The sequence below is a fragment of the Denticeps clupeoides genome, chromosome 3, assembly GCF_900700375.1.
Source record: "Denticeps clupeoides chromosome 3, fDenClu1.1, whole genome shotgun sequence".
NCBI classification, from domain to species: Eukaryota; Metazoa; Chordata; class Actinopteri; order Clupeiformes; family Denticipitidae; genus Denticeps; species Denticeps clupeoides.
The window spans coordinates 11,170,566-11,193,761 of NC_041709.1; the positions used below are offsets into that span (position 1 = coordinate 11,170,566).

At 43.0% G+C, this 23,196-nt stretch overlaps 1 protein-coding gene across 1 annotated transcript in view; it reads left to right on the forward strand.

Annotated features, from left to right (window-relative positions):
- lamc3 (laminin, gamma 3) overlaps positions 1-23,196 on the forward strand; it is a 61,825-nt gene that overhangs the window by 31,466 nt on the left and 7,163 nt on the right. The window contains exons 10-17 of the mRNA XM_028972672.1: positions 4,090-4,288; positions 6,422-6,525; positions 8,681-8,914; positions 18,640-18,828; positions 20,529-20,777; positions 22,337-22,490; positions 22,718-22,860; positions 22,955-23,133. Of these exons, the coding sequence (XP_028828505.1) occupies positions 4,090-4,288; positions 6,422-6,525; positions 8,681-8,914; positions 18,640-18,828; positions 20,529-20,777; positions 22,337-22,490; positions 22,718-22,860; positions 22,955-23,133 (1,451 nt within the window). The remainder of the gene's footprint in view (positions 1-4,089; positions 4,289-6,421; positions 6,526-8,680; positions 8,915-18,639; positions 18,829-20,528; positions 20,778-22,336; positions 22,491-22,717; positions 22,861-22,954; positions 23,134-23,196) is intronic.

A 23,196-nucleotide genomic window follows, 5' to 3' on the forward strand; every position in this document is an offset into this window, starting at 1 on the left:
TGTTGTTCTCCGCCAAGTGTTAATACGCAAAGATCTATTACTCCACTGTCCTGTTTAATGATCTCATTTTCTTTCCCTCACACCTCCCCCACCCCCCCATCCTTCCCCATCCCCTTTCGTCTCTCTCCCTCTTTATGGGTTGTATGTGTTCTTTAAAGATTACAGCTGGAGACAGCAACAGTTTCTTTCATTCTTTATTCTCTTTTTCACTCCACTATAATCCTCCCATTGGGTCTCTTGTAGGTTTCGGAGTCAGATCATACTGAGTGAAAAGGCCATAAGCACAAAATAGCCCTCCTTCTTTTTCATTCACTCTAACCCATTTCCCTGCTTGAACCGGCCCCCGTTCCACCTTCCGGGCCCACAGGGGGCACACAAATGCACGAGAGGACGCCACCCAGAAGTAGACAAGGCCGTGGCCGTGATGTTCCTGTTATCGACAATCACTGCCTGACCATTCTTCAGCCCACCTCGTACAGCTATGCCACAGTAAACCTGAACTCTCCTCCTGTGTCGTGTGCCTCACCCACTTGTGCCCCACCCACTTGTGCACAGTGAGATCCCCTTTGTAAGTTGCTGTCAATGTGTGTTATTTCTGCAGAGAACAATGGCAAGAAGGCTTCAGTTGGAAGTCTTATGAAGCCTTTGTTGGCAATAGTGCACATGTTGCATGTGTGTGTGTGTATGTAGTGCCTTTCTGGCCCAGAAGTCAATGGCTGAATCACACACAAACAAGTTCAGTAATAGCCCCTCCATTTCAATGTCAGTTTTAGTTCTGTCAGATATTTCAGGGTGACACTGTAGCCAAAGTCTGCTGCTGCTCTATAGGATGGCAATGTGAAGAACGTTTAACCCCCCCACCTCCGTCCCACAAAAGAGAGCGATGGACATGATGGACAGTGGCAAGATGCAGAACGTCACCTTACATAAACACCACCCTACAGCGCACCAGCGTGGTGCCATCTCACACAGGGTTGGTTTTATTCTAAATTCACTCCAGCTGCCATGACATCCAATCACAGAGCTGAAAATGATCTTGGCCTCAGAATGCCCATGAGACAAAGGTGACTGACACCTCCAAACAGCAAGGTTCATGCAACAACCCCCTAAACCGCATTAAGCCGTGTTTCCCTGCACAAACCCACTGAAACAGACTAAGACCCCATACAATCACGGAACAATATGCGCCTTGAACAATGGGCATCCGCCAACTGTAAATGGCCCCGCTACAATTCAATTCACCACATAACCACATCATTTCTGTCGGGCACAAGAGATTAATCTCCACCTTGGCCAGTCGGTAAACAATATCCTTCACAGACACCTCGGGCAAAGCAAATCCGGCTCGGTGCAACTCCAACTGGCTGGCTGTGCAGTGAATGTCATCCCAGCCACACTCGGGGAATTGGGTTTGTTTGTGTGAGGCCAGAGTAATTTAATTGAAGTTGAGTTGATTTAATTGGCTCGAAGGAAATTTAAAGCCCAGACTGATCGTTGTCCCGTTGGCGGCGCGCTAAATGTCATCAGACGTCGGTGCAGCAAAAGGTAATTTGCACAATGGTGTTGGAGAAAGGGTCGCAGGCCCGAGAACGTCTGATCGAGTCCAAAAGAAACAAAGAAAAGAAGTCTTGCAAAAAATCTAAGTGCCGGTAATCCACGAGGATGTCATTTTAATTCATAGGTACTCTCTCAATCTCCCCATCTGTCCCCTCGCAGCCTCTGTTTAGTTGGTTTATTGGTATTATGTCTTTTTTTTTCTCTGTCTTGCCCATTAACTCCAAAATAAGATCTTATATTGCCTTCAGTGTTCGCCCCCGCTTCCGGAGGCTGGTGGAAAACATGCCCGCGTGAGTGGCGTGAGGGCTGGTGTGGACGCTGGGTGCTCCGTGGCATCTTCTGATTACTCATACGAGCAGGCAGCATCAGCTCAGGGCGACCGCAGGGACCACGGCGCTTCACGCTCGCATCCTGATGAGTCACTCCTGGTAGGAGTGGCGGAAGGGCAGTGGCTGAGAACATAGCAGCATGAGCATGGAGAATGTTAAAGAATGTTAAAAGGGGGCCACACTTCGGACCACTGTGTGAGGGAGGGGCCACAGTGAGTCGAGAGCGGGTTCGTGAAGGGCTGACAGGGAGACAGCATATTCAAGTGTTCAGGTGGGATTGATGGAAAGTGGTCTGAATCTTGACTGAGGGCTCAAAAAAATACACCCAGATATTTGCCTATTGCATATGTGACAGTTTAAAAAGAGACTGTTTCTGTACAAAAGGGATTTTTTTTATGCATTCTTAAATCCATGGTTTTGCTGTTATATAGCAAAATTATTAATCATGATCATTTTTTAGTAATAGTTAAAAAAACGGCAAATCACACACATTAATATTTAGTTGGACCGCATTTAGCCTTGATTCTGGCATGCATTCACAGTGACATTGTTTCGATTACATGAGCTTGTAACAACATTTATTTCTGTCCAGATTTGCATTACATTTTCATTAAGATCTAGTAGGGAATATGTGACAGTCAGACTGCTGCGTAAATTCTTCTCCAGCACATCCCAAATATTATCAATGGGGTTAAGGTCTGGACCCGCCAATGTATTGGCCCTGACGTGATTTGAACATGCAACCTTTTGATCTGGAGTCAGACGCACTACCGTTGCGCCAGAGGATCTTGCATTGAAAACCAAGCATTAAAAGAGAAAAAACCTTGTAGCTGTGGTCACTGGATCCATTAGGTCTCTGCTCCATATTTTATTTGGCATCAGTAGTCATGACATGTTTTGTCACATCTACCTGGGTTTAATTCCCTGAAGGCTATTAAGCGCATAGAAAACAATGGCTGCTTGTGTAAGAGCTCCTGACCAGCTACTCAAACAATTATCTCTTAATAGAGATATCATCCACTGAAAGCCATGTAGGATTTCCTTTTGTGAAGGGGGCTTAATATACTCCATGTTGGACTTCCAGACCCCCACTACATGTAACTCTGGGATGGGAAGGACCTGGGAAAGGACCAAACTGCATGTGGGGATTTTGGGATGTACATGATTAATTAGCATAATTAAAAACACACTTATAAAAATTATTATCACAAATGATTGTGTCTGAGCTTAATACAATTTTGCTAGGGTAACATACATCAAATGTTATCATACTGAATGATTTGCTCTAATTGCATTAAAGGGCGTTTAATTGCAATACCACGTAAATTCACATCAGTTTTACAGTTAAATTATTATGGCATAGTGCTTTGCTTTTTCTGTGTGTGTGTGTGTATGTGTCATGGACTGACTTCGGAGAGGACATTCCGGCTCCAGGATTCAGGCCAGAACTTCATTGTGTTTTGCTCTTGTGAATGTTTAAATATCTGCCTCTTGTATCGCTTCCCTGTCGGATCCTTAAGCTGTAAGTCCTGTGCTGATGCGTGTACCTGTTTTATAGATAGACCCCCCCTGTGCGAATGCGTCCTTCCATGCACCATGCCACCGTGACTTTGTGTTTGTGTGTGAGAGAGAGATAGTCTGTACAATTGCTTTGAAGTGGAGTTAATTGTCTATATTGATGCAGAGATGATATGGCGAATAATCACACCCAGCCTCCTATTGAGAGATCTGTACCCCTTTCATGACACACACACAAAACCTCATGCATTGTTTCCCTGAAGATGGTCTGATTACTTGATGCTGAACCCTATAGTGTTTCAGACACAGCCCCATCCAATCCCTTAAAGGCTATCTAGATTTTGTGTTCACACCAGCACATGAATGCACACACTCTTGTGTACCCACCCACCATGACCTTACATGCTTATTAGCTGATTAGTGTGTGGTCCAACATTCTTGACAGTCCGTTGCATGGGCTAACAGCTGCTCAGCAGCTTTTTGATGGGGTAGCTCTCACCTTTTACTACACACACACACACACACACACACACACACACACACACGCGCGCACACATACCAGTAAATACACTGTCACACAGAAAAAAAAGCAGTTATTCCTCATACATCCAGGGTTTAACATAGCATTGCTGAGTGATGACCGTCTCCTCAACCCCCTCCAACCCTACTTTCATTTTCTCCACAGAAAAGTTCATGGGGGACCAGTTGCTAAGCTACAGACAGGCCCTATGGCTGCATTTCACAGCCGAGTCTGAGGATCTGCTGCCCCAGACGCTGTCTGTGTTTCTGGAAGGATCTGGATACTCAGTGGTTGCAACGCTAGTGGCTCAGTCACACCACCTGCCCTCAGCTGCCCACAGCCCCCAACACATCTTCACCCTCAGGTACCTTCCACCGTTAGAGTTTATTTCAGCCTCCCTCAGGCAAACCAAAGGCAAGTACACTAGGAGGATTGGCGACTCTGAATTGTCTATAGGTGTGAGTGAATGGGCACAAGGCATAGGCACACCAGTGTCCCACGATGGGTTCAGGCATCCATGACCCTGATTAGGAAGAAGCAGTGACTGTACAGTATAGACCGTATGCAAGGAACCTCTCGAATTAAAGTGAAACGCTGCTAATATAACATGCATCTACGCCATTAACTGCAATGTTATATACTTGTAACAAAATGTAATACCAGTCTAGACATAATTTGTGCTTGTGCAACGTTTATATGTTTATTTTGTACCTGTCATGCACAGATAGACTGTAACAGGACCTCTATCCTGAAGGGAGACCAAAAAAAAAACTACAGCTTATGCAATGCTTATATCTACATTAACATTTTTCAGTTTGGGCCTGTGTGTCATTTATAAATGCCACCCAGTATTTTTGTGCTCATCAGACAGAAAATATTCCACCTCTGAGCGACACATATTTATTATTATACCTATATGATCACTTCTGCTTTGTTCTAATAAACATTAAGAGTATATTTATAAGTTGATTTCTCTGAGGAAATTGTAACATTAGTTCTTCCGATAATGAGTCTGTGGTTTGTCTCCTGTTGTGACTACATGTAATGTTGATATAAGTGACATAAAATTACCTTGTCTCTCTACCTCTCTTCTAAAGTAAAATAATTGCTGCAAAAATTGTAGGAAAGCTTCAAGTGGTACAGCTGTGGCAGTTCTGAACAAACTTCATAAGGGTTCACTTTTTCAATAAATGGCACAATTAGTAGTTAAAATGCACAATAAATTGAATTAAATAGTCCACAAGGCTGCGTAATTAGAGACCTGACTGAGATAAAATGGATTTCATGTCACACCAAATTTTAAAGCAAATCCAGAGCCACTGGGAAAGAAAACCGTTTTAGAAAGCATCGCGGCTCAGAAACCATTCCTGAAGGACAGGAGTGACCGGCTCTTCTCGGCTCTTCATGTCACAGAAGCACTTGCCGGACCCACACAGGGCATCTCAGATACAGAAACTTCATCCCGGTGATGAGTCGTGTCATCTCCAGTGACAGATATTCAGTAATGAGGCCCTCTGCATCCATGGATGAGGCACCGATATTTGTCTAAATCAGAAAGTGTGCATGGAAAGAGCGAGGGAGTGGGACATTTTGATATGGAGATGTGCATAAGCTGTGTGACTGTGGAGCCTGTCGGTGGTGACAGATACTTGGTTATAACGAGCATCGCAGCCGTCAATCCTTCCTGGAGAAATGGGCCGTTTTGGACCCTTTGCAACCCTTCATTTCTTCCTTGGGGTTAGACTTCATGCTTCTGCGTGTCATTAAATATGTTTTTGCTGGGGTACGATGCCCCAGACGTCATTGCTGTTCCACAGATGCCTTCTAGAAGCAAGGGAGAGAGGGTCTGCCGAGGGGGAGTCTGGGTTTATTTCGGGAGCAGCTCAGCTGGGAAAAAGTGAAGAGGCAGGGAATTTAAATAGCAGAGGGCCCTTCATAGCTTTTTATCAGGACTCAATCTGTAGCTTCAAGCATATGAGTGTGTGTTGTGTGTGTGCAACAGACAGAAAACGTTGGTAGCAGGTACGAGATAGTTTGAAGCCATTGGAAGATTGACAGGAACATAAATAAACATGAAGGACCAAGTGTCTGCTTATGCATTTGTATGTAACATGCATAATCTTTCAGCCGCTGCCATAATAATGAAAAGCAGACATACACTAATGCTAGTGTATGTCCAGCCGATGAAGAGGATGTGAGAATTAATTATTCTGTAGTAATTCGACATCCAAAATTGTGTTATCCACTGTGTTTCATTCAGTTTCCCATTGAAATGTGTATAATCACTAAATCTGAAGGCCGAAACAATAGAAAAGTGTTTAGCAGTCAACTACACTTCAAGTGTACCCCCAAAGTATAAAATGCTTTGCTTTCAGGCACATTTAAAGAATTTATGGCACCCAAGGCGGCTACCAATAGTGGTTCATCTGTGCTTGAGGATATATATGCACATGCACACACAGTTTGAGGTCTGAGCTGTGTTTTTTTTTGGATACAGGTTAAATGAGCGAGAGCTAAGGCCTCCTCTGTCATCGTTCGAGTTCCAGCACCTTCTGTCCAATGTGACCGCACTGAGAATCAGCAACGCAGGAGGACACAACTGTGAGTATGCAGAGTATGTGAGGACTGAGTGTCACCCCAGACAGGCTCAAAAGATCACCCAGAATGAATAATCGCCATTGTCACGGTACATGAATTTGCACCCTCATGTTTTGCCACCCTCATGCAAGAAATAAAAAGTTGGCAAGGAACAAACCTTTAGATTTGAGTGTTTCTGCATTGCTTCCGCAGTGGAGTATTTGTCTCACCCGAACGTCATTTGTTCGTTGAAATCTCCTCTATCCTTGGCAGAGTTTATTGAGAGGACACATACTTTCCCGCAGATTGCAGCTAAGCAAAGTTGCGTCTCTTACATTAATTAGGATTAGCGCTGCAACCGCGGACCACATACTCCATGCTCATGCACACACTCCGGGAAAACAGTAACGCGACGTGTTAGGTCTCAAATTAGTTCCCAAACATTGTTAGAAGTGTCTTATCGCCTGAGGCTGCAAGGCAGACACTAATGTGAGAAATTCCACAAAGAAAATTGTGTTCTTTTTTCTTTTCCCCCAAAAAGGGGGATTAGCGCTGCATTATTAGTCTGTATTATTCCTATGACAGAATTCTCTCCCGGCGATTTATGTCGCTTTGTGACTTAAAATACCCTCTGACAAGCCGGATTAAAACTGCAGAGGAGCTGTGGAGCTGAGATTTCACCCTCACAAACACATAGATATGCATGCATTATATAGTTACTGAGAAGAACTACTTTAAATTGCTCTAAAATGTTTTATTGTATTTAATGTGCTACATAGTTAAAGGCTGCTAGGCACATACAAGCACTAACATTTTAGAATGTGATTAGAACAGTATTAATAAAGCTTTAACAGACAAGCATGTGGAATGCTAATGAATGCTAATGATGCTAATAATCAGCATTAAACCAGTGCAATTTCTATAGTCAAAAAAATGTAAATTGAAAACAACATTTATATTCATGCTATTAATGTCTTCATCTATTAATTTTATTTCACATAAAAGTTAATAATATATAATTTGTAGTTCAAATGTGTGTGTGTGTGTGTGTGTGCGTATGAGTGCAGGCACAACCCTGTCAGTATTCATGAGAGGGGTATAGTTCCAGTGGGACAGTGGCCCTCTCACCTCTATCATGTTCCTCCCTTCCTTCACCCTTTCCCTCCTTATTTATTTATGGCTACTTTATTTATTCATTAATTTGATCAAAAATTCCTTCAATGTCAGCATGTGAGTTTATGTGTCAGTGCTGTGTGTGTGTGTACGTGAGTTTTTATATTTTTAGAAAGCAAGAGTCGGAGAGTTCAGAGGGACAAATTTATTGTGCTTTTTTATGACACGCAGGTCTTGTGATCAAGACGAATTATAATGAGCTAACAGCCGCCATGACAAGAAACACATGTACACACTCTTCAGCAACGCTCACTTGGAATATTTTCCACTCTTACCTTGTTAAAATATAATGCACATTCGTTTGATATTGTTTATACAGCCGTGCCGTGCAGCGACATCGAAAATCATCACAACAGAGATCCGGCAAGAGAGTCACGTCTCTGCAGCGCTGCATTATTTCGCTGCATCGCAGCATTATAATCCAGTGCTTCTCAGCCCTATCCCAGAGGACTCCTCTGTCAGAGCGGTTTCTCTCCAACACAAGCTTAATTAGGCTCAAGTGTTTCTTAACAGCCTAATAATGAGTGTGGCAGGTTGTGAGCAGTACGGGTTGGAACATCAGCCTTGTGGCATGGGGTCCTCCTGGAGCAGGACTGTGACTGCAGGACTGTCGCAGCCAATAGGATCAGATCCAATTTTCATGTTTCCTGCCCAAACATAGACGTGTACATGTTTCTTTGCAGAAACAATGCTACTATAATTTGGCACAGTTTTTACCAGCGTGAGCATATTATGATGCTGCTGATTTAGCATTTTGGAATTTTATAAACTTTCAAGTTCAAAATAGTATCAATAAACATTTGTTTAACCATTTCCATTTTATATTTACAACATTTAACAGAGGCCCTTATCCAGAACAACTTACAATCAGTAGTTACAGGGACAGTCCCCCTGGAGACACTCAGGGTTAAGTGTCTTGCTCAGGGACGCAAGGGTAGTAAGTGGGATTTAGGCCTGTAACTTTGTGACTAGTTTAGCGTAAACTCTGTCTCTGCTTCTCTCTCAGACACATCTCAGCTCTCTGGTGTGACTCTGGCCTCTGCTGCCCATGTTCCTGCTGGATCTGAAGGAGTTGGTGCAGCTCTGTGGGTGGAGCAGTGCTCCTGTCCACTGGGCTTGACAGGGCAGTTCTGTGAGCGCTGTGCCCCTGGCTTCACACGAGAGACCCCTAATGGTGGCCCTCTGTCAACTTGCGTCCCCTGCAACTGCAACCAACATGGAGACTGCCACCCAGAGACGGGTACCCATCATTTTTTTCATCTGTTCCTCTTCTGTTCATCTGCATAAACACACACGCTGTCCCTGTTCTGCTCTAAATTACATCTTCAGGTCTATATTTTTAACATTCATGTTGTGACATTTCTTATCCTGAGCCTTACATTCTACAATATTGTAAACCAGTGACAGGCAAAGTGAACAACATTGATCAATGGGGCACTGAGCAAAGCACCGTCCCCACACACTGTACCCCGGGCGCCTGTCATGGTTGCCCACTGCTCACTAAAAGTGTTGGTTAAAAGCAGAGGACTCATTTCGTTGTGTCACTGTGTGCTGTTCTGCAGTGTTTCACAATGACAATAACTACACTTTCACGATGGCAAGGGAATAGCATGTGTTATGCAGCACTTCTTGAAATTGATGTATTGTAATACAGAATAACTGGCAAGTTTAAGGACTTGGGTGACTTTGACAATGACCAGAGTGTGATGCTGGATGAGTGGGTAAGAACCAAAAGAGGTTCAAGGAAAGGAACACAAATGCAGTGATTAACCTGAGGACCAGCCCACCTGATTCAATACACAGAAAAGATGCCCAAACAGCTGGTCATGAGAAAACAATCTCAGGAATCCTTGTAGATGTAGGCATTTTATCAACTGCCTTTGCATGATTAGAATGATGCACACTTCCTCACTGCAAAAGAAGTTTATGGAGAAGAGCTCAAGGCATTCAACTTGAATCCAAGTTCCCCAGATCTACAAATGTGACTGTGCATCCCTGGAATATTCTGGAACACGATCTGCTGAAGCCCTAGCTCACAACTCTCCTGCTAATATCTTTTCTTACCAGAAACCAGCTTTTTAGAGCTTTTAGAGTTCTTGCCTCAAGGGGTCAAAGCTGTTTTGGGGACACGACTGAGACCTATAATATATTAGGCAGGTGGTTTCATGGTTACGTCTGATCAGTATATATTGCATTTTACAAAGACAGAGAGGTATGTGATGACCCATTTCAGACGGAGGGGCTGTCGCACCGGTGTGTCTGAGGTCCATTGTGGTGTCACTGATGGTCTCCTCTCTAATTAGCCTAACTTGCCCTCGGGCTCCATGTGGTGAGGCTGCGTTCCTTCCTTCATTTCTCACTTTAACTAGTTCATTTATTCTCTGAGAGGTCAGCCTAGACCCTCCCTGCCCTGTTCTCCTTTTCTCTCCCCAGTTCCCTAATTTTCTCTCAGAAAGTTAGTAGTAATCTATATCTCGGTCTGGCCTGTTTTATCCTCTTGCTTCCTGTTTCATTGTGACACTCTCCACTTCCTCTTGTCATCATAGTTTACTTTTTCCTTTCCCCATCACTCTCCCTACCCACAAAAATGTTATGGGGGTAAAATTTGATTATGCTGGAACATGTTTTTTACATTTTTTTTCTGATGCCAGACAAGGGTAGTAGGAGGCTATTGGGTAACACCCATGAACTAGAAAACCACACAGGTCACAGGTTCAAAGCTGAGGGGCAGTGGGGGCATAGCGGACCCATAATCAGAAGGTTCGAATCCCAATGAGCTGCCACAGATAAAAGTATCGTCCCCACACACTGCTCCATGGGTGCCTGTCATGGCTGCCCACTGCTGACCAAGGGCGATGGGTTAAATGCAGAGGGCACATTTCGTTGTTTGCACTGTGTGCTGTGCATCACTTTTCACTTAGTACCGTGTTTACCCGAGCAAGCGACTTAACCCTGAATGGCACCAGAGTGACTGTCCCTGTAAGTACTAACTGAATGTTGTTCTTGTTAAGGGTATCTGCTAAACGCCATAAAATGTTTTCAGCTTTCATAGAGAGAAGGAGAAAGAGAGAGTGAAAAATGTGAACAGCCATAAAAGAGCTCTAGGAAGAAGAAATAGGATCAACTGTATGCTTAGGAAGCCTCCGTGTCCCAGTTGAGGAGGAGGAGCGCTCTTTTACTTATTTATTAACCTTTTTAACTTCAAAGGAGGCTCAGCTTAAAACCCAGCAGGTTCTCCTCTCGGCCATTTAGCAACGCTGCCTCAGGTCTGCAAACAGAATTGGCCCTGAAAGAAAGACTCCACGGGAGCCGCACACGACTCAACACTAAGATGCACACCCGTCATTCACTTCGCGCGTATCAGCTCGGCAATTACTGTAATGGCAAGACGTTGGCGCAGGAACCAAGTTTGGCTTTGTAACCGCCGGAAGTGAAGCAAATGTTCTTTCAGCAAACTTTCAGCGAGGCCATGCTCAATCACACCGCGTTTGTTCTGCATGGGTGCCGTGGGTGGGGCTTTATGCTGTGTGCGCTAATGAAGGCTTAATTGGGTGTAATTAGCTAATGGCTTTGTCACAGGGCACTGGTTTTGTTTGTTTGCCTGCTGATGAAAGAGGAGTGGAGTTTACACTGTCTGCGCAAGAGGCCGGAGCCAACAGTGCTTCATAATCATGATTTATTAACGCTCTCCAGCTCATGTCATTTCTATTTACTCTGCCGCAACACAACAGATTGGAAATGTTAATGTCTGCAGCAGAATGCGAGGACAAGTGTGATTTTTTATTTTTATTTTTTTTTAGTAGCGTCTCGCTGCAAGGCTAATGAAGTCAAACATATGTCCTTGTGATACACATGTACCCTCTGCTCGTTGTCTGAGTGTGTGCTTGCATGTGTGTTCATTACTGAGATGCCATCCATACATTTGGAATGGAATATGATTCATTTTTTCTTGGGGAGATGGAGAACAATGGATCTTGTGGAAAAGAACGGAATGTACACTTACATTAGACGTGTACAGGTACAGTGTACAGCCCAACTGTGTACAGCCCTTTCATCAATGGACCAATGCTGAGAGAATATTCAGGTCCTGGACTATGCTTAATTCACTGTTTGGTGGACTGTGGCCGTCCAAAAACATCCGGCCAACTGCTATCCAACACCGAAAATCTGAAAATTGAATGTCTCCATTATGCTATGTGTTACAGAAATAAAAATATCCCACTATCTGTTTATTTTAAAAAGCATTGCCAAACTAAGTCTAAATAAGAAAGCACAATTTCTACTTTATGAATGTAAGCCAACAAGAATCTAATAGTGAGTGGTTCATTTTGGCTTCACTCTCCTCCCAGGTACAGACTGTGCTCAGAAACTGGACTTGATGATGTTGCTGAACATGCCCCCTGCACTAAGCCTTATTTGTACCACACGTTGTAATTGAAAAGGCTTTTATTAGACTGAATCACTGTCCACTGAACTGAGAGTGTAATTCATTCTTTGTTTGTCACCAGTTACATTGTCCATTTTGCAAATGCCAGTAGGCATTTTATGAGCATTATGAGCATGATGTCTTACATAATGTGGAAATGGCACAAAACATACCCAGTGCATAATACACTTACATAATGTCCTGCAAGTACAAAAAAATATTTTTTGCTTTTTTCTCTAAAGCTAACGGTCACGGTTGAACCTGATACAACCAAAAAAGAACATTTTGAGTCACACCATCCCAATATGCCACTCCCAAGAGCCTTAAAACCAACTATTCAAATGTTGTAATAACCACAGGGGAAAAAGTATTACATTTCAGATGGAGTAGGGCAGACTAACACAACTTTTGAAATGAGTGTTAAGGAACGTTTTATAGTACTGAAATAAGACTATATTTAAATAAATATTCAAATGAAAAACTTTATTGGTAGCTTCATGTGAAAACATACAGGGAAGGTAGTGAGGCAAGGCATGGCCTTTCAGAAAGAGGGCATCGTGCAACTGACTGCAGGGTTTCCTTTGTTCATCCCATCTTCCTCAGAAAGCCCAAAAAGGAACAAGAGCATTTTTGTCACCAACTCGCCTAAAAGCTTTTTGTCCCCCGGTGGTCATGACATTTAACAGCATAAAGGCAGTGAATAATTCAGAAAAGTGTGGAGCAACACAAATGTCATGGTGAGAGCGCATGAAAGTGAATGAGCTCAAAGAGGAGAATAGGAGGGCACTGGGTGAAAATTATGCTGGGTTCAGTGACTTGAGCGATTGGATAAACACAGACCACCATGCACACCCTCTGACACACTGATCTGATGAGTAAGACTTCATATAGAAGAAATTGTTTTCCATGTTTCTATTGCAACGAAAGGTAAGATATATCACTCGGATTTGAGTCTGAACAACAAGGATTTTCATCTCATACATACTGTTTTCCAGCAAGCTGGAAAAGTGTACCATAGTCATATACATGTCTATACGAAATGTGAATACTTGTCTGTGATTTGCCATGGATTTTCATTGGGAAAATATGTACTTTCAGATATGTAGTGTTCAGCACCGTGTACCCTGTCCTCAAGGACATGATGTCTGATGCAGTACCATAAGTTGGTCTTTAGTACTATAAGCAATATCCTATGAGCTACGAGGGTTTCTCCACTAGTGCATTCAGGGAGAACTAAGTGGGATATTTTTAAATCAGAGAAAGGTGAATATTTGTAATAAGTCAGCATACCATTCAGTTAATAGAGTCCTAATAGAGCACTCAGGTTAATGTTGGATGTCCTCTGGCAGATGGTGCCATATCCTTGTTATTTTTGTCATTGTCATTAGTGATACACAGCAAGCACAGCACAACAGTTCACACTAAATGTGTCCTCCTCATTTAACCAATCACCCTTAGTGAGCAGTGGGCAGCCATGAAAGGTGCCCTACTACTGCTGCCAACTACTACTAACTACTGCCAGCTACCCACTGTTGTATCAACTCAAATCATTTTTACATGTTTTTCCCATATCAGATTCAATGTTTATTGATTGATTATTGACAATTACATCAGATTTATGCAAAGAGTCAATATTTGCAGTGTTGGCCCTTCTGGGCCAAATCCTGACCGATTGAACCCATTCCTTCATAATCAGTGCTTGGAGTGTGTCAGAGTGTGTCAGAACTTTGTGGGTTTTTGTTTGTCCAAGACACAGGACTGATGGAAGTGCTCACCTTTTCTTCTCCGAACAATCATTTATCCATATGCCCCAAATAACCAGAGAAACATCAGAGAAAATTACTTTACCCCAGACCTCAGCAGTCATGCCCAGACTTCAGCAGACTGCAAGTGTTTCCTTGCAGGTAACCATGGTTAACAGAGGGAGAACAATGATTTCAAGCATCACCCTTGTGCTCCTCAACACTCTCACTTGCGTTAATGAGAGGATCACTGAAATGATCTCAGCAGGTCCTTTTGTGTCAGTATGTGGAAATTGCCATAATAAAACAGGATGCAGCAAACTTTGTGAAAAATAGTATTTGTGTCATTCTCAAAACTTTTGGTCACGACTGTATGTGTGTGTATCATTTTAAGACTCGTGGATCAGATTCTTTTGATCCTGACTTGGTGTGCGATGGATGGTGCTGTGTAGTATATAAATGTGTGTGTGTGTGTGTGTGTGTGTGTGTGTGTGTGTAGCCACATCTGTAGAGACTGTCACATCTGTCTTGCATTACAGCTGGGGCAGCATTAGCATTGAAGGGGGCGGGCGGCAGATGGAAGCAGCCTCTTTTGTGACATTCTCTGAGTCTCCAGTTCAACATTTGTTCCTCTGATCGCCCTGTACACACAGAGGCATCCAGCCCATGATAATCAACTTGAAACTCATGGACTACAGGCAGTCTATAAGACAGTATATGCAACACTAAATATATCACAGTCCCCAGGCCCTCAGTCTGATTTCATATTCTTTACCCTCGTGTACAAAAAGACAGGATTACTGAGTCCATGGAGAATATTGAGGAATTATTCTCGGAAGAAACCTTATAAGTGAGATTTTAAGGGTACGCTGCTGTAAATTATTGACCCCATGGGTTATTAGAATATTACTATTTCTCAACTACATATTTTCCACAGATCTTCACTTAATTAATGGATCTGAAAAAGTGTACATTCCATCTTGCATTTGGAGAAATTTTATCAACTCATCTATTTTCTTTCAAACAATATAGTCCTTTCAAAACGCTTTTGTACACACACTCACAAACACATTTCCTTCTCCTAGACCTCCTAAAGACATAAATACTGATGAATAAAGACGTAAATTCATCAGAATAAATAAACTGGCTCATGGGCTGTTAGAGGAACAGAGAGCCAGAACCGCCACCACAGTAGCCAAGCTCTTTTAGACACTCGTCAGACACTCGGATTCATTCCCAAAACAGTCAGGTTTTGAATTTTCACTCAAACAGCAGTGTGTGTGCTGCACTCTAGCCTACTAACCCTTTAAAAAGGCATTGTGAACCTGCCGATTATTGGCCCTGTTGGCTTGACAGGGAAAGGGGAGGGTGGGCCGCGGAAAGTTATTATTACTACTACTACTTAATAGGCTATGCTTCGCAGGTAAATTAATGTGCTCTTGTTTTTTTTTCATATTAAGACACATTAATACAAACTAGCTTTGTGGCACCGCCTGGTTTGATGGCTCCTTTTGCATTTGCCTATGAAACCCATTTTATTTCTTCCTAAATTCAGTTAGAATTCAAATTCCATTTTAATTATTTTGTTTTCAGTTATAAACATATTTATTGAACTAAAAACTGTATGATTGTGGAGTGGATTTGCATTTACATTTACATGTAAATAATATGTGCATGTCATCATTTCATAGGGAAATCATCAGGCCCTAAATAGACCTATGCATTCGTTGATAAAATAGCACAGGGGATGGAATGGGGGGATGTTAGTTTTAGAAGGGGGGTGGTTTTGTTTTTATTTTAGGGGGGATGGCATCCCCTCTCAGACCCCCCAGATAAGCCATCCCTTGCAAGTCAGGGGTGGTCCGGGGTAACACATGTTTATTTATCTGGGAGCCTGAGACAGAGAAAGAGGAAACTGTTAGTGAATGAAAGAGTGAAAGACAGATGAAAGGCAGCGCCACAAAGGGGAAGATCCAGTGTCCAAAAAACACCTACATAACCAGCATCTCTAAATCATCTTCCCCCATCTGTGCATCCCCTCGGCTTGTCTTGTCTGAACATGAACCACTTGTTTTTGTCTGATTGATTGTCAGTAAATATTCTGCACGCAACCAAACACATAATGATCTTTCTTTGCCGCTCTGCCTCACTAGGTAGTTGGATAATTATGGCCGGTGCTAATAAACGTGTGTTAGTTCATTTACACACACCCACATGTGTAAGTGTGTGTGTGTGTGTGTGTGTGTGTTGTAGTATCAGACCACAAGGATATATCATTTGCATTCTTTTGCATTCTTTTTTGCATGTAATGTCTTTATCATGGTGCAGGAATAGTCTTAGATGTTTTATCACATTACTGCTGATCTTTCTACTACGTATGCATTACTTAAACAGCCATGACCTTTCTGCAAAAAGAGGATTGTTTTTTATCCTTCCTTTTTCACATATTATTTTTATTCCCCAGCCTCCGGGAACCATTTCTTGTGAAAATGTGCTCTTGACATTCCTCTCATGTCGCTTCTCTTGTCTTGTGTATTTATGGCCGTTATTTTGCACGTTTGGTAAAAACAAAAAAGTTTCAGTCTGCTTGTTAACATTCGGCTCTGGCCACCATTTTTACACACACACACACACACACACACACACACACACACACACACACACAGAGCAAGAGTACTGATTAAATATTTATTAGGATCTTCAAATTTATTTTTCCCTGTTGTGTGTGTGTATATACAAACACACACACACATACATTACAGGCCAAAAGTTTGGACACACATTCTCATTCAACGTGTTTTCTTTATTTTCATGACCATTTACATTGGTAGGTTCTCACTGAAGGCATCAAAACTATGAATGAACACATGTGGAGTTATGTACTTAACAAAAAAAGGTGAAATAACTAAAAACATGTTTTATATTCTAGTTTCTTCCAAATAGCCGCCCTTTGCTCTGATTACTGCTTTGCACACTCTTGGCATTCTCTCGATGAGCTTCAAGAGGTCGTCACCTGAAATGGTTTTCCAACAGTCTTGAAGGAGTTCCCAGAGGTGTTCAGCACTTGTTGGTCCGGCTCACCCCAAACCATCTAGATTGGGTTCAGGTCCGGTGACTGTGGAGGCCAGGTCTCCACTTTTTGTTAAGTACATAAGTTACGTTCATTCATAGTTTGGATGCCTTCAGTGAGAATCTTCCCATGTAAATGGTCCTGAAAATAAAGAAAACACGTTGAATGAGAAGGTGTGTCCAAACTTGTGGCCTGTACTGTATATATATGGACTGTCCTCCCTGACCCGAGATGTCTGATTGAGAAAACTGAAGGAAAAGAACTGCAGGGATTCCCGATTTATCGTATATGGCCAGAGTGGAGTATTTGATTCCAGGCTCCGGCGACAGCAAATCAATTTCTCCGGCCGAATACAGAGGACTCCTGCAGGAATACGGATATTAGGCGGATGTGAAAAGCCGCGCGCGGGAGCTTAGAAGCTGCTGGATTTTTTCCCCCCGCCGCGCCGCTCCTAAATGAGTGTTTGCTCCGAGGACGTGCGCATGGTAATCTCCTCCGTACAGGGGGACCGCGCCACGCTTCCTGAAGGTCTTCCGGACCGACATCGCGTCTCCTCCTTCGCGTTCATTTTTTTGGTGTCCCTAAAGCAATTACAGTGTGGCTGGATTTAAGATTCGGATTTTGCACTTCGCATTAGTCTTCCTCCGTCGCCGTTTTTTTTTTTTTAAATCTCTTTCTCTCACTTTCACACGCATACACGCACACAGACGGTCGGGCAGATTCGGGGTGATTGCGCACTGCCCCCTGCTGGACAGAAGGAGAACTGCATCTGGCATGAAGCACAAAATCAGGATCGATACCTGGGTCGTGGGATGTGGCCAAAGTCTCATACCTCGATATAACATAGTTTTCAAAATTACAAATCACAATATAGCATCGATTCCAAGAGCTGATGACCTGTTGTTAATGGCCTCGTCGATGATATGCTCAACATCTGAAAATGTGTCAAATGAGAGCTAAATTAAGAAGGTGCTAACCGCATTCTACATTTTTCCATCTTTGGAATATCAATTAATATTTTCACAATATTGTATACTAAGGTGTTCATTTTTCCACCATTTATCTCATTCCATGGGTGTATTTTGCAGCAGGTGCAAATGCATTTTTGAGTGGGAGAAGAGATCAATAATTCAATGAAACAAATGCTGTTCTATGAAATGAACATTCCTGCTAACATGCCTTAATTTAACACACACTTTAAGTAAGTGTGGATTGAGTGCTACATATAAGCGACTGGTGAGTGACTCTGGAGTATAATAAATTCATTTCTCATATTTGAAAATCAGTGCAGCTCACAAGCTAATTCAAACCTAAACTAATCACAAATCTGAACCTAATCTGAATCTATTCAGCTCTGCACTCTATACCAAACTGCAAAATAGCACTAAAAAGTATGTTTATTATGATGCTTTTAACATTTTATTTATTTATTTATTTATTTATTTTTAATATTCACTCTTTTTGAATGTGAATATCCCTGAATATCATTTGCTGTGTGCACAGTCTGTACAGGCTTTCAACCAAGCATCCATGTGTCCAATTGTTATATATTAGGTCCAGGTCAATACATGAGCAAAAGGCAAGCAATTTCAGGCCTGTGAGAGAACCACTGCTTTATTAAACTCAAAGGGCAAATTGGCATACAGCATAATGAGAGGATTAATGGGTAATTTCAGTGATGTACTGGCCGGTAATGAATGCATTTTGTGTATGTGTGTCTCTTTCAGGAGTGTGTCACTGCGCCGATTTCACCACCGGCCCTACCTGTGAGCACTGCCTGGACGGTTACTATGGAAATGCCATGATTGGGACCTCCGGAGACTGCCGGCCTTGCCCATGCCCAGACCAGACCAGCTGTGCACAGACGCCCGAGACTGGCGATGTGGTCTGTACACACTGCCCCCCCGGAACCAGAGGTGAGTTCAATGCTTTATTTCCCCATCAGCCGAGCCATCAAAAGAACACTGCATAATGAGGCTGGTAAGTCTGTAGAGCGGAGCGATGTATAGTATTTCGCTGAACTCAGCATGCATTCGGCAAATGGTCTTTGTCAAAAGCGTTCCTAACCAGTTCAAGTGCTTCCTTAATATTTCTTGCTATGAAACCAAGACGCCGATTAAGCTGTTCTCTCTGTGCCTCACACTGACAGGTAGATCTCACACAAAAGCAGAAATAATTACCGTGCACAGACGAGATCTAGACCCTGCGTGACTCTTATGCACCTCGCCTTTGTGAAAGTAATAATCACAGCAGATTGCAGATAATTGCCTCTCCAGATATATAAAAAAAAAAATACATAAGAAGCAATAATTACCATTAAGTTGCAGAAAATGGTATTTGTGGAACAGCCTGTGTTTTAAACTGCGTACAGAACGGGCCCTGCTGAGTGCTCTGCACTCCTCCTCTTGACACAAAAGGCCGGGCTTTGCCAAGACGGGATAAGCCGAGGGCTAACTGGCCTCACCCAGGTTCAGGCTCGGTCGGTTAATGTGTGTCTTCACACAGCCTGTGCTTCTGACCTCCGCTGTCCAGGACAAACAGCAGCCGTGGCCGTCTGGCCTCCGTAAAGCCATCCTCGTAAACATGCTCGTACCGCTGCAAGCCCATGTTGCACCCCCTCCATCTTTCCCTCCCTACCTCCTGCCTTCTACCTTTCACCTGCAGTTGGTTTAAAAGCTTTCATTTCAGTCCACGTGCTCCATCCTCCATCCACCCCGTCTCAGTGGTGGTCGGCGCTGCGCTCTGCGATCGCCCGGTATGTCGGTTTCAGCTGGTGAACGCTGGCCTTGCTGCATATTGGCATTTGTGCATGCGCCTCTGAAGCACACATCTGTACACTTAAATGTGGATCTGCAGTTCAGAATGTACTGCATTTCTTTTATTCATGCCGTCGGCTAAGGCTGCCTGCATTGAACTTGTGAGCAACCAGGCATCTAGGGTATTAATGGGCCGATACTCGAGAAAATAATGGAAGATGTTCATGCAGCAACAGGGTGGGGCTGAACTTGGTTACCCTACGGAAACAGAAGTCACCAGAACAAGCACGGGGGGCTGTGGCGGAGAGCCATGACTGCGGTGAGGAGCTAGAGCCTTGCGGTTTAGTCGATGGTGCTGGAAAATGCTCTTTCAAACACCTTCGTTCAAGTCCCTGGTAAAAAATCATTATATAGAGCATGTTGTAATGCTGAAACTTGTTCTGTCCATCATCTGCCGCATGTTCTGTCCATCATCTATTTTTCAAACAAACTCTGCTTGTTCCGTGACAGATGAGACGAGGACAAAACTAAATAGCATCTTAAAATCATCTTAAAATCACGATATATATTTTCACATGAAATTAATCAAACGATGAATGTAAAATGATATTCTTATTCAAAAGAATGTCTGAAATGACGATGGATGGTTGGATAATGCAGAATCATTTCTTCCTTATACTGAAAAAAATGAGCGTGTACAGAATGTTTATAATATTGATCTGGCCATCCAGCAATTCTGAAAACACACTCGATCAGCAAAAAAAAAAAAAAAAAAAACAGAAATACTAGAACTGTGGTATGTGAAAGTAGCTGTTGTTTAGTAGATATTATGTACTTTTGACTGGTGAATCTGTTGACAGGTACCAGATGTGAATTCTGTGAGGATGGTTCCTATGGTGACCCATTAGGGCAACGTGGCCCAATATGGCAATGTGAACCATGCAAGTGTCACGGCAACGTGGATGTGAATGACGTGGGGGTCTGTGATCATATGACTGGTCGCTGCCTGAAATGCCTTGGCCACACCGAGGGAGATCATTGTGAACGATGCCAGAGAGGTTACTATGGCAATGCCGTCGACCCCACCCGTCTGTACCCAAAGTGTAAACGTGAGTGGCATCATTGTGTGTGCTTGTTTGTTTATTGTATTCTCTAAAGGGTGGCTGTAGGAAGGATTCACGGAGTGTGGGAAAGTTATGGGAAAGTGTGAATGTTTGAATGTGGCAAAAAATATATGAAGCCCAAACTTTGGTTCAGTGAGTCTATACTGACATCGGGAAAATTTTTTCAAGGGTGAAAGTGTGTGTGTGTGCTTGAAAAAAATGTGTGTGTGCGCACGTTTATGGCATCTGGAGAGATGCAGATCATTTTCTACGAAGCCATTAGCATCTCCACAGGGACTGAAAGGAGGAGGAAATGGAGAAAGAACATTTTGTTTTCAAGACTCTTAGGAAAGTTCTGAGCGCAGGCCAGCAAACTACTGATGGATATCAGCTTCATGACCCACTGCCTGTGTGTGTGTGTGTGTGTGTGTGTGTGCGTGTGTGTGTGTGTGTGTGTGTATAAATTGTCTCAAATTAAAAGTTAGTGGCAGGCAGTGGGTCATGAAGCTGATATCCATCAGACACACCCACACCAGAAGAGATACATATATATATATATATATATATATGTGTGTGTGTGTGTGTGTGTGTGTGTGTGTGTGTGTGTATATAATCCAGAAGAGAGAGGCCCTTAACCTTCGAAACTGACACAGGGCTGCGTTTTCTTACTTACTTCCCAACCAGGAAGTTCAGCGATTGAGTGTGCAGTAGCATCCTATATTAATGCCCTCCAGACAGGAAATACAATGTTGTGTGGAATGTTATGTAATTAAAATTGGGAACTGACCGAGGCATGAATGAATCGTCGTCCTTCTGCTGAGCCATGCTTCAGCAGTGCAGAGGAGAACACAGGATGAACGTTAGACAGAGGAGAGGAGGAGGAAAAGGAAAAGGAAAAGGTGGAAAGCCGGAAAGACATATGAAGACGCTTGGATGTTTTTGTCATACACGATCACTGCTGACATTGACACAGTGACAGCTGTGGCTGGGACAGTGCGTGTGTTAGAGAAATGTTGTCTCACCTTGTCACTCAGAGAGAAAAGTTGCACACCGAGGATGTGCTGCCACGACAGAAAGAGCAGTAATAAATATTTGGCCCCTGCACATATAAAAACAGACCGCCTTGAGATTTACCATCTTAAGAGCTCTGCTTTGTACAGAAGGACAAAGTAAGACAAATATTGTCTCTGCATTTGCAGTCTGTTATGCCATCCTTATTTGACATAATGGTACAATTGCATTATCAAAATTTAATTTCACCCTCCATGATATTCAAATCTTTTTCTCCCTGAATGGTCTTCCTGTTCTGTCCCAATCAGACATCTGCTGCACTTATTTGTACATGCTTTCATTTATCAAAATCTTTATTCATAATTGTAATATAATAATGTGGATTGCTTTTTCACAGATTGTTCTATAATTTTCAGCATTGTTAATGTATAGTCCATTACATCCCACCCAGGGTTGTCAATTCTGTGACTGTGACCTCATGGATCAGTGGCTTTAAGACCCATTGAAGTAGCTGACAAGTTCTGTGATGGTTAACATTGCATTTTGTTCCTCAGCCTGCAGGTGCAGTCCAGAAGGTACATCCGGGTCGCTGGAGTATTGCCATCCTGACACAGGAGATTGTCTTTGCCTGAGTTATGTGACTGGACGTGACTGTAGCCAGTGTCAGCCTGGCTTCTTCAACCTGCTCCCAGGCCTGGGCTGTGAGAGGCGGGTTATGAAAATATGGATTTTTACGTATCGACACACAGATCAATTAGCTCTAATGGAGCACCTGGGAATATGGATTTTGGTCATAATACTGAGCCGTCATGTTTGTGGCTTGGCCTGTCAAGGACATTTCAGACATGTTCTAACTTTGTTTTCCCTAAATCATTTTTGTTACTGGGATAAGCCTGTGTACCATGCTCCAATACTTTCTTCTGTGTTCAATTTAGGTGTAACTGCAACCCTATAGGATCCACCACACCTGCCTGTGACTCAGTTACTGGTCAATGTTTCTGCCGCACTGGCGTAGACGGACAGTCATGTGACCATTGCCATGTGGGATTCTTCGGGTTTTCTTCCAGAGGCTGCAGAGGTATCTCAAAGCGTTTAAATGTGCCTGTATAAACGTACAGCAGCGTAAAATACTACCCTGATTACACTCATCAGCCCTGCCCCTTTCTCGTCAGCCTGCAACTGTGACCCAATGGGTTCCATCTCTATGCAGTGCCATGACAACGGGACCTGTTCATGCCGACAAGGCTTTGTGGGGTACAAGTGTGACAAATGCCAGCTCAACTTTTACCACAACCGAGAGACATACCAGTGTGAGGAATGTCCTGTGTGTTACGGCCTTGTTAGAGACCAGGTAAACTAGTGTGTGTTGATTGTGAAACATGTTTGACTTTTCTGGACACTGCAATGTAGTCAC